Source organism: Priapulus caudatus, unplaced genomic scaffold (genome assembly GCF_000485595.1).
Source record: "Priapulus caudatus unplaced genomic scaffold, Priapulus_caudatus-5.0.1 Scaffold762, whole genome shotgun sequence".
Taxonomy (NCBI): domain Eukaryota; kingdom Metazoa; phylum Priapulida; class Priapulimorpha; order Priapulimorphida; family Priapulidae; genus Priapulus; species Priapulus caudatus.
The window spans coordinates 2,978-16,085 of NW_014577823.1; the positions used below are offsets into that span (position 1 = coordinate 2,978).

Genomic DNA, 13,108 nt, shown 5'->3' on the forward strand with positions numbered 1-13,108 from the left:
CAATATCTTCCTGTTAGAATCGATACCTGAAACCGGAAGTTCTCGTTATTGACCCAAGAAAAGCCCAATGGTCGAGAATTCTGTCTTGGCGAATAAGACGGTGGCCACGTTACCAAGGATGAACTGCCAATCGGTAAAAGCAAGGCCCCTCGCCACAAGCAAGCGCGAAAAACCCGAGAATCATCACTAAATATAGTCACATCTCAGCATAGCTCGCGTTAAGTAACAAACGGAAATCTCTATCACTCCCCTTATTTCTCTGTATGCGTTAAGCCCCCTCGTATCGTAAAAGTAATGTGTGTGTGTGTGTGTGTGTGTGTTGTGTATGTGATGTGTGTGCGCGTGCGTGCGTGCGAGCGTGTGCGTGTGTGTGTGTGTGGGTGTGTGTGCGTGTGTGTGTGTGTGTGCGTGCGTGCGTGCGAGCGTGTGCGTGTGTGTGTGTGTGGGTGTGTGTGCGTGCGTGTGTGTGTGCGCGTGCGTACGTGCGTGCTTGCGTGCGTGCGTGCGTGTGTGCGTGCGTCCGTGTGCGGTTTTCGTGTCTCTTGCGTTTCTGTGCCATCAGCATACTAGAAGTGCGCGCCCTCATGTTCCTCACACATCATACAGCAGGTAACGATAGCACGGTGCGCCACGACGACCTGCCATCAAATTACATCACGACTTCTATATACGCACGTTACGATATCTATATACACACTCCAATATTACGCTTTTACGCGTTTTGCATGTTTACAAGACACTACCCACTACGCACCTACGCCGTACTCTAGTTGCTACACACGCGCACTTACATCCTTGCTTTTTTAGCGAGCGTCCGTTTCAGATCGTTGACGTTGTACTGACTATCCTGGTATGTATTTTTCGCCACCTTTATGCCATCCATTCTCTGCCACAGCCTCCACCCCTCAAGGACAGCGGATTATTCTTACTGATAGATAGTAAAGAATGGCCCCCAGGTATGTGTGTGCGCGCATGTACATGTCAAGTCCCCGCCCTCGACAAGCCTAGCATGCGAAGTGTGCTGATGATAATATATATTGAAAGAGCCTATTCTCTTGTTTGTAATTTTATTCGTATCCCTCAGCGCTCTGTATTTCTCGTGATCGTTATTAGTACGGGTCGTGATAATGGAGTCTGTGACGTCACGAGGTGAATAAAGGGGGTGTTCCTGAACCAGCCACGGACACGTACATACGTACGTCAGCGGGGGCGTGTGACGTCATGCGGCCTAGCAGAACAACATAGCAAGGCTAATTGCAAGGTAGCGTATAGATGCAAGGTGGGTGCCAGGCGCGAATAGAGCCCCTTTGGAACACAATATATGGATGTACGTAACTACGTATACATAAACACATATTGTACACGCTATAATTTATTGACATCTGTTCACATATATAGCTCTCTGCCCCTAAGCATCTATCTTCGTCATAATTAGTTGATACTAGTTCAGGTACTCTGTTATGAACCGTACATTCATTCATCCGTACAGAGTCATCAATAACAATTGTGAGATCGAATGAGTGAGCTAGACTGGATCTGATAAAGTTACAAATAAGATAACACAAGGATATATACACAATTATATATAAATATATCCATATATATATATATATATATATATAAAGTAAAGTCACACACGAACACCCGTGTAGATAAAAACAAAGTCAAGGTATAGAATAAGGGTGTTTAAACTTTAATTGACGAGCTACGGCGGCGGTTCTGGCAGGTATCATCGCGGCCGTCGCCTGAAACCGGATGAAGAAAGCTTTAGAAGTTAAAACAGGTAAATCCGTGAATATGGGCACACGGATGGAAAGGTGGCGCGTGTGTTAATAAACGAGGTAATTTTATGGCAGTCGATCTCGAGCTCGGGGGCGGGTGGGATGAGGGTGAGGTTAAATTACGTCATGCCTCCTCCCCCGCTAAAAATCATTGTCTCATGTGTTGAATGAACGTCATCACCACTAATTTGCTTGACATGAGTTACTACGAATGTGGAATGGAATGCGTCCTCGATCCCTGCAGATTATGCTCGGAGGATTTCTTTCCCTACAGATGCGCAGAAACGTATGTAGGCCTATGTTTACTTACGTAGCAATCTGACGTTATCCCTGGCGTGGTTTTAAGGAGCCAGCCTCTAGTTAATTAATGCTGTGACGACATTATAAACGACGATGCGTGGCAACAAAGTGCTGAAAAGTTGAGATACTGATACGAAGGCGATTTACTAATCAAAGATATGGCTCCTAATCACAAGTAGTGCATTGTGGCTCTATCTGCTAGTAATACTCCCAACTGAAAAAAGACAAGCCATTATTCCTCCTATTACAAAATTACTCGCTGAAATCATCAGGGGTATTCCTGGAGAGATGTTGCATAGTAAAATCTGCTATAGAAGTATCACTTTGTTCGCAGCATACCGCCACCATCTTTTCCCTATGATAATGTACATAAGAATGGCGCTCGCGTCGCTGGTCAGGTTGCCAACAGGTTGTTCATGCAAGCATAAGCGTGCATTTGCTCCGAGCATGCACGTATTTATACAATGTAACAATGTAATTGTAATGTAATGCAACAATGTAACATTATTCGATATTATATATCTTTTATATCAATAGTCTGTTTGTCAAAACATTTTTTATATATACGGATAGGTCCGAATAGGATCCTTTCTAAGCACAGTAAATATAATATAGTATATATAATATAATATATAATAATTATAATATATATGATATATATTATATATATAATATACTAAATATTATATATTCAATATACCAAGGTTAGACTGCAATGACAATTCTTAGATATAAAAAATTTATAGTAGTAGTATAAATAAATTAATAAAATATAAATAATAATCTATATTTTATATATTTATACTATTTCTATAAGTTTTTAATATCTAAGAAGGTCTCATTGCAGTCTAAACTTACGTATTAATGCAGACACAGACATAGATGTAGGTATACACATGTACAGTGCGCCCGTAACACGAGTTTAATTTTGTTTCGTCTGCGACAACCGTCACGTGCGCGGCGGTATCAGAAAAAGTGAGCGTGTAAACAACTTTCGCCATCTAGCGAGTGTGCAGTGTATTTATAGAGATTATTATTATTATATAAATTTATATAGTATATTATCAAGAGTACATAGATAGAGATGTATCTATGTATTATGTATTATCTCTAATTGATGTTCTCCTGATATTTTACAGGCACGCTTAATTAGGTATGTCCGGAAACAATGGTAAAATGATTAATGATGAAAATTTTACTTTGGCCTCAGCATCCAGCCTCAGTCCTGCTCATCGCCATAAATATCCATGTAATGAAGAAATACACATGTTCATGACGATGTTCATGTTGATTAGCAATCGCAAGCAGCAGGTCGTACATCGCCTGAACACCAAGTTGCTTTCTGGTCGCACACACACGCCGAGCGCACGCACACACGCAAGCACGGCACACACATGCCGACGCGCACGAACTCACGCACGCACGCACACGCAAACACAAACGCGCACACTCACGCGCCTTAGCTTTGACCATCTCTTTTTTGACATTTGTACATGCAAATAATGACCAAACACACACACAGACACATACATGCACATACGTATATATAGGTATATATAACAATAATTTATTTACATCCGTTTACAAAGTGTTCATATAATTATATAGGTATAAATATATAAATAATCATATATGCTAGACAGTCATTCTATCATATAGGTATTCATAATTTACTACTCTGAATTAAGTTACACATCGCTGAACTGTACATTAACGCCGTTACCAACACGGTGACAGACATAGAATCTTGGTAAATTAAGTACGGTAGAGATATATAAATTGTCACCTTAACAGGACAGCAAGAGAGTGGGGAAGGAAGAGGAAGAGGAAGAGAGAAACACAGAGACAAAGAGGAAGCGAGCAGAGTGAGATAGAGAGGGGGAGAAAGTAAGCGACAGCCAGAGAGCGCAAGAGAGGCAGAGAGAGAGAGGGTGGGTTAGGTAGAGAGAGAGAGAGAGAGAGAGAGAGAGAGACACGGGAACAGACACGGGGAGCACAGCTCTCCGTACATTTGCTCGCGTCATCGGTGACCTATAACATCATTGCCACGCATAACCGTCTGCCTCCGTATTATTTCTTAGTAGGAACGCGTTCGGGAGGCAGAGGGTTACCCTGGTTGAACCCGCCTCCTCCAGCCTCGAACGGGTGAATAGGGGCTCTGTAATAAATGGGTTCGGGAGAGTAAATATCGCGCGTCATTGGAGACGGGGTGTCCGGGGGAGGAGGTTGGGTTATAGGTGTGTGTGAGACGTCTGTAGGAGAAGATTCCGTAGTAGATGCGTGTGAGATCTCTGTAGGAGGGTGTGATGAGTCAGGAACCTCAGTCTGTTCCCGGTTATTAGCTGCAAAAGATAAAAAGAAATCGAATGAGCAGAAAGAACGAATCACCATGTAATGAACACGCGCGTGAAGCAGTCGCCTAGGTTTACGGGAGGCGGGTGCACTAAACTGCCAGCGCACACTAGAGCAATATAGCTCGCGAGGCCGATTGTTTAGCTATATTGCGCTAGTGTGCGGTGGCCTTAAACTGCCACGAGCGGGTTCCACCAGCTTTACCAGATCCCTGAGCTGTGATATTTTAATGCAGATGCGCGTAAATGCAGCTTATATTACAAACAAATAAAGTAAATAAACAAAAAAGCATACAACAATAATATGAAGCGATACAACGATACGCGATGAACTGCCCTGACAACCGTCTCTACGGACGCTGGTCCAAGGGAAAACTAGCGCCTCTGACGGCGACGCCTCCGACGTTGCTTACCCGTGAGAAGGAATCCGCTGTTTTGGAGAATTTCGTACAGCTTGAGGATGGCTTCCGTTCTAACTTCCGGGAGAATGACGACGACTGGCACCGTCTGACCGCTCGGCTGTTGTTGCTGCTGTTGTTGTTGTTGTTGTTGTTGTTGTTGTTGTTGTTGTCGTCGTCGTTGCGTCGTGTGGTCAATAATATACAGAGAGCGCCATCTGCCGTAGATCGACCGTATTTCGCGGCCGGTGAGTGGTCGATGAAAGCCGGGTGGCGCCACTGGGGTCGGCCGTCTGCATACTCTGATAGCGATTACGCAACTCGATATATCTTCGTTCCGTGTTTCCTCGAAACCGTTTATGTTTCCACCTTGACCTCTACCCGTGCCCTGGTTGCCACTTCCGAAGGATCGACTCTGTACGGATGATGTCCTTGCTATTCTCAGTCAGCCGAAACGAAATGGTGACGCTCGCCTTGCCGGATGTTTCGTGTTCAATGAAGGGTCGCTGGTTGCCAGCAGTAGCCTAATGCGGGCCGAGTGCCCTCGATGTTCGGCTTAAGCAAGTGATGCAGGTCGGCCATGGAAGGCGGGCTGACTGCCGCGGTACTGCAGGCTCCGCACAGCAGCGCGAAAACTACGCGCGATATCATCCTGAAAGATATAGTGAAGATATAGTCACATCTCAGCATAGAATAAAAACTACGAGTGATATCATCCTGAAAGATATAGTGAAGATATAGGTCACGTATCACTCTCAGCGTAGAATAAACCCCGAGAGCGATATCACCATGAAAGATATAGTGAAGACAGCTAGAGTCACATCTCACTGTCAACATAGAACAAAAACCGACTTGTTCATTGTAGTCTAACATTGAAATTAATGTAATACAATAGCATTATATAGTCCCTTTAAAACTATCGAATGCAACTCGTATAAACTCAAGAATTATCCGACCGATGGAATTAGCTGCTACTATTAGATCTAATCTGACCATTACAAGAACAGCGTGACAAATGCAAGACACACGCAGAGAGCCAGCGCGAGAGAGAGAGAAAGAGAGAAAGGGAGAGAGAAAGAGAGAAGAGAGAGAGAGAGAGAGAGAGAGAGAGAGAGAGAGAGAGAGAGAGAGAGCCAGAGCGAGAGAGAGACAGAGAGCGAGAGAGAAAGGAGCAGAGAGAGAAAGAGCGCGAAATAGATAGATAGATAAATAGATAGATAGAGAGAGAGAGAGAGAGAGAGAGAGAGAGAGAGAGAGAGAGAGAGAGAGCCAGAGCGAGAGAGAGACAGAGAGCGAGAGAGAAAGGAGCAGAGAGAGAGAGAGCGCGAAATAGATAGATAGATAGATAGATAGATAGATAGATAGAAGATAGATAGATAGATAGATTAGATAGATACGTAGAGAATGAGAGCAGCAAGAAAGAAAAGAGAGTAGACGAGAGAGAGCGCGCCGAGAGAAGAGAGAGAGCCCAGAGCGAGAGAGGAGAGAAGAGAGAGTAGAGAGAGACAGAGAGAGAGCGAGAGAGAAAGAACAGAGAGTAGATGCCGAGAGAAGAGCGGCGCGAAATAGAATTAAGATAGATTAGAGAGAGAGAGAAGAGAGACGATGAGAGAGAGAAGCGAGAGAGAGAGAGAGAGAGAGAGAGAGAGAGAGAGAGAGCAGAGAGAGAAGCTCTAGATCACCCGCTTCTAACTGTACATCGTGTAGATAGTCTAGCGGCAATCGATGACGTTTTTCGACTCTGTCGTTGTACTGGCTAATCCGACCCGCTTCCGCACCTGCCTTATTGCATCCGTCCCCGCCACACGACCGCCCACGATGTGACGCACGTGGGCGTATTCTTACTGTTGATGGCTGAATGGCACCGGGTATTCAAGCCCCCCGCCTTCTACAAACGTCGCGTGAGCAAAGAGAGCAATCGTGCTGAACTATAATATAATAGAAGAATGAGAAGGACCCCCGTTACATTGGCACTAGCTCGCAGTGTGCGGTGCAAGGGCGGGGGAGAGTTCTAACGTCACGCCGTAGACGGGGGCGCGTACGTATATGCGATTGGCAGCGGATCCTTTTTTCCGGTCAGAGTTATGGGTCGGAGCCACGGGCGGGCCCGTGTGACGTCACGCGCGTAGGCAAGGCTTGTGTAGCCGCTTATAGATCATAGTCATGGTGGCTCAAAGCGCTAATACAGCGGGTAATAGCATATATAATATATATATTATATATATGTAATACCCTATATATATATATTATATATTGTAATACGGCGTTTCAACCGTAGGCAATGAGACATTAGAATCGAGTTGAAATATCGGTTATGAAGATGCACGATTATAGCGGGGACAAATACGCAGTTGGATACAGAGTACATTGGCCCAATCGTAAAACTGCGTGCCGCAACAAGGGACCGCACGCCTAAGTCGCGAAGCAGCAATTAACTTCACTAAAAATGCTTTTCAGTCTGTAAAAACGACATCATTTGTGACAGGCAGACGTCTGAGATAGTCGGCGGCAGGTTACACTGGTCTCAAATTAACACAACTAGAGTCGCGACCGGTCACTTTTTTATCATTGAATCATTACCCGCGATATATGCAATGAAGTCGAAAAAGGTCGCGGAGGAAAGATCATGGCTTCAAAGGCGCGGATTTTTGTAGAGACGGCACGAGACTACGCGCGCAACCTCTAACCGTATGTATACAATTGTTTTTACTGGTGTGTTATCTGCATTTAGAAAAAAAAACTGGTAGTTTCGCCGCTTGTACATACTGTACGTGTGGCACTGTACGGTACGTGATATATTCCACGCTACATATATATATATATATATATATATATATAATATATATATAAATAATTAATATATATTCATGCGTAAAATAATGACACAATTATTCATCCCTTATCTGTCATTTGTTTTGTCTTGTGTCATTTGTCTTGTCTTATCTGTCACCTACGCCCTTGTCTTTGTAATTATTATTTACCATCTTGTATATATATATATTTATATATATAATATGTGTCTGTGGGCGTGCGTGCGTGTGTGCGTGCGTGCGGGTGCGTGCGTGTGTGCGTGCGTGCGTGCGTGCGTGCTGCGTGCGCGTTGCAAGTGCGTGTGGCGTGTGCGGTGCGTGTGCGCGTGTGAAGTGGCGTGTGGCGTGGTGCGTGTGTGTATAACAGCATTAAACCAGATGCATTCTATATGCTGCACATATACACAGTAACATAGCACGCCTACACGCACTGTATGTATTATAACAATTTATTGACATCAATATGCCTCACATGTATATATATTACAAATATCTAAGCAGTCAGCTATCATACATATATATAGTATATATATATATATATATATTATATATAAAGAGAGAGAGAGAGAGAAAGAGAGAGAGAGTGGATGTGTGTGTGTGTGTGTGTGTGGTGTGTGTGTGTTGTGTGTGTGTGTGTGTGAGAGAGAGAGAGATGAGAAAGAGAGAGATGGATGGATGGATGGATGGATGGATGGATGGATGGATTATAGATGGACGATCAGACAGACGGACAGACCAACAAACAGACAGACACAGCTATCAATACATTCACTGCGCTTCCCTGCTGCGGCATAACGTCATTGCTAATAAGAACGTGACGCGGCTCTCCTCCTCCCCTCCTCCTCCTCACTCCCCTCCTCCCCCTCCTCCTCCTCCTCCTCCTTCCTCTCCATCCGCCCTCTATTACTTTCTTGCCGGCTCTCTCTCACCAGGCATCATACCCCCGTTATTGAAGCCGCCCCCTCCCGCCTCGAAATCCGGTAACGGGCCCGGGTCTTCCGAGTCGAATACACTCCCGTAGAGGGGGAGACATATATCTCCGTGACGGGGGGAGGGCTTCCGTGAAGAAAGGGGGAGCTTCCGTGAAAGAAGGGGAACTTCCGTGACGGGGGGTGGCGCTTCCGTGAAGGAAGGAGGAGCTTCCGTGATGGGGGGAGGCACCTCTATGACGGGAGGTTGCGCGCGGCCATCATCTGCAAGAGAAAAGTATATTACTATAAGCAGAAATCGCAACGAGAACACTCACGACCTCAACAACATACGTGTGAATGAGAGGGAGCTCCTTGGACCTCTTGCAACCTCCGTGTAGCGGAGGTGTGCTTGCAATCTTAGTGTAGGGGGTGTGTGCTTGCAATCTCAGTGTTATAGGGTGTGTGTGCTTGCATTTCAGTGTAGGGGACGGTGTGCTTGCAACCTCAGTGCATGGTAGGGTGTCGTGTAATGCAATCTCAGTGGTAAGGAGGTATGCTGGGCGATATCTCATTCGATCATATACCAATGCGCATATCACATCGAGCCTAATAATGTTAACCATAATAAAATCATACCACCGAGTATAATAATAAATGTTAAGCAATAAAACCCACCGCTGACAACCAACCTCTCCACCGACGCTTTTCAATGGAACACTAGCGCCTCTGGCGGCGACGCACGCTGAACAGATTCTTACCTTATGAAGGTATCCCTCCTCGGAGAAGTTCGTACAGCTGCGGGATGGCTTCCCGGCTCTAACTTCCGGGAGAATGACGAAGACTGGCAGTCGTCTGACCGCTCGCTGCTGCCTGTTGTTTGCTGCTGCTGCTGTTGTCGTTGTAGTTGACGCTATAAATCTTCTTGTATCCTGTGGCCAATAATATAGAGGGCGCCATCGGGCCGTAGGATCGACCGTATTCCTGGTCCGATGAGTGTCGGTAAAGAACCCGGGTGGGCGCCAACCTGGGTCGGCCGCGTACTTGCACCAATCCGATAATCGATTATACAATCGATAAACCTACGGCCCGTTTCCTCGAATCCGTCCGTTTCCGCCATGAACGACCTTGACCCTTGACGCTCTCTGCGTGCGCCTGGTCAAAAATATTATCCGTTAGAATCCGATCCTGAACCGGAAGTTCCCGTTATTCGCGGCAGCCGAAATGGTCGGAATCTTCTTTGCCGAATGTTCGGGTTTATGAAAGACGGTGCCAAGCGTTACTAATGGCGGACTGACTGCCTTCGTACTGCAGGCTCGCCACAGCAAGCGCGAAAAAACCCGAGCGATATCATCCTGAAAGATATAGGCGAAGATATAGTCACTCTCAGCATAAGAAATAAAAAACTAACGAGGGATATCAATCCTGAAAGATATAGTGAAGATAGAGTTTACGTATCACTCTCACATAGAAAACCAACAGAGCGATATCATCCTGAAAGATAGTTGAGACAGTCGTCAATCTCAGCATAGAATACATGCGTTAAGATTCGCAGGGACTCAGTAGCCCCCGCCATCGTCTCTAATACTTCTCTATCTCTCTCTTCCCTTCTCTGTCAGCGTGTAAAGCACGCTCGTTTTCGTGTGTGTGTCCTCTGTGTGTGTGGTGTGTGTGTGTGTGGTGTGTTGTGTGTGTGTGTGTGCGTGCGTGTGTTCGTGCCGCGTGTGTGCGTGCGTGTGTGTGTGCGCGTGCGTACGTGCGTGCTTGCGTGCGTGCGTGCGTGCGTGCGTGTGTGCGTGCGCGTGTGTGCGTGCTTGCGTGCGTGCGTGCGTACATGCGTGCGTCCGTGCGTGCGTTGTGCGTGCCGTGCGTGTGTGGCGTGCGTCCGTGTGTCGGTTTTCGTGTCTCTTTTGCGTTTCTAGTGCCATCGGCAGAATAGAAGTGCGCGCCGCCTCAGGTCGCTTCACACATATTACAGCAGGAACGATAGCTTCGGTGCGCCACGACCGACCTGCCATCAAATTACATCACGGACTATCTAATACGCGACGTTACGATATCTATATAACACACTCCAAAATACGCTTGCTACGCGTTTTTTGCATGTTTACAAGATCACCTACCCACTTACGCACCTACGCCGTACTCTAGTTGCTACCATCAACCGCACTTACATCCTGATTTAGGCCGAGCGTCGTTTTCAAGATCGTTGACAGTTGTACTGACTATCCTGGTGTGTATTTTCGCCACCTTTATGCCATCCATTCTCTGCCACAGCCTCCACCTCTCAAGGACAGCGGCATTATTTTTTACTGATGAGATGAGTAAAAGAATGGCCCCAGGTAAAATGTGTGTGCGCCCCATGTACATGTCAAGTCACCCGCCCTCGACAAGCCTAGCATGCGAAGTGTGCTGATGATAATAATATATTGAAAGAGCCTATTCTCTTGTTTGTAATTTTATTCGTATCCGCTCAGCGCTCTGTATTTCTCGTGATCGTTATTAAGTACGGGTCGTGATAATTGAGTCCTGTGACCGTCACGAGGTGGAGATAAAGGGGGTGACCCTGAACTAGCCCGGACACGTACATTATCGTACGTCAGCGGGGGCGTGTGACGTCCATGCGGCCTAACAGAAACAAATATAGCAAGGCTAATTGCAAGGTAGCGTATAGATGCATAGGTGGTTGCCAGGCGCGAAATAGAGCCCCTTTGAACACAATATATGGATGTACGTAACTACGTATACATAAACACATATTGACACGAATTATAATTATTGACAATCTGTTCAACAATATATAGCTCTCCTGCCCCTAACTCTAAGGCAATCTATCTTCGTCATAATTAGTTGATACTAGTTCAGGTACTCTGTATGAAGTACTTCTTCATCGGCCGTACAGAGTCATAAATAACATGAGTGAGATCGAACGAGTGAGCTAGAATGGATCTGAATAAGTTTACAAATAAGATAAAACACAAGGAATATCACAATTATATATCAATATATATATATATATATATATATATATATATATATATATATAGAAGTAAAGTCACACACGAACACGCCGTGTAGATAAAACAAAGTCAAGGTATAGAATAAGGGTGTTAAACTTAATTGACGAGCTTATCGAGATTACAACATCTTTTCATCAGGTCAGCCAGACACTTGGAATAGAATCAAATAATCAAAACAAATACAATAAGTTATAGATAATCAAAATGAAATGATTCACAACATTCGCTAGGATTGCCATGAATACGGACAACAAAAGAACACGCCATAATATTATAATCACGCACAAAAACACACACACACAGAGACACACCAACACACACACACACACACACACACACACACACAGCACACACACACGACACAAACAACACACACAACACACACACACACAAACACACAGCACACACACACACACACACACACACAGACACACACACACACAACAACAACAAACACACAACGAAGCAATGGACTAAAAATCACGACGTAATTAAAAGTTTACGTTCATGCCCTTGGAATTTAATACAACCAACCCTCAGAATTAATTTCTGCTGAGTGCATGTGTCGACGATTATAGCTATTGTAAATATGGTGTCAGTTAGCAGCCACACACCACGCACGTCATCCATGTGGTGATCACGGTTGTTATGGCCAGCAACCGAAACCATGGAAATTTAGGCGAATAGATGCTTAGTGTTCAACAAACCTATCCGCAACGGCGGCGTTGTTTCGCCAATATAGTAAATTTGGCATTTAAAAACGAGCATTCATGGCGTATATAGGTTCGTCGACCACGCATGTAAATGAATCCCCACTATAAATTTGCCCGAGTCCTTGACCAGCGAGACCTAATTCGTGATAAACACCTGCAAGTACTGCAAACGTTTTCCGGAAACGTAACACGCGGTATGAGCCAAGGTTGGCTCAACGGGTTTGTCTTAAGTTGTAACAACGGTTGCTTGAAACAAGAGGTGTCGGGCAGGAGGTTGGTAATCGACGTCTGTACGAGCATAAGGTGGGTTTGAAAAGATGTTGAACTGTGATTGGATCGTTTTTGAAGAACTTTTAATAATTATCAATTAACAAACTTTTGATGTGCAGGATTGAAGGGTGAGGATTAAAGACAATGTCTGTCTGACGTCCTTATTCACGCCGATCTTCTAGGGGTTATTAACGACGAGTCCCGATTTAAGGAAGTATGCTTAATTTAATTTCTTAGAATAGATCAGTGATTGAATTATAACGCGACGGCGTGAAACATTACAATCAATAGTGAGAGCTTTAGTGTTAAAATCAGTTTTTGAGCTGCATATATATATATATACATATATGATATCTTGTATATATAATAATTATATATATAATATATATATTATAATATAATATATATACAGACACATACTAAAATAACACGACAAGACGAACGATGTTAATACTAAAAACATGACTATCACAGCATGATGATTGTGAACGTTGCAGAGATATTGTCACAATGTGAGTTGAACAATATGTGAGTGACAAAGCGCTAAGGGCAGAATC

The 13,108-nt window shown here is 44.7% G+C and overlaps 1 protein-coding gene across 1 annotated transcript in view; it reads right to left on the reverse strand.

Moving 5' to 3' along the window:
• Window positions 1-3,980: 3,980 nt before the first annotated feature.
• Window positions 3,981-13,108, reverse strand: part of LOC106813371 (mediator of RNA polymerase II transcription subunit 15-like) — an 11,070-nt gene continuing 1,942 nt past the window's right edge. The window contains exons 2-3 of the mRNA XM_014817502.1: window positions 4,846-5,265; window positions 3,981-4,423 (exon numbers count right to left, since the gene is read on the reverse strand). Coding sequence (XP_014672988.1) covers window positions 4,152-4,423; window positions 4,846-5,265 — 692 coding nt within the window. The 3' untranslated portion in view covers window positions 3,981-4,151. The remainder of the gene's footprint in view (window positions 4,424-4,845; window positions 5,266-13,108) is intronic.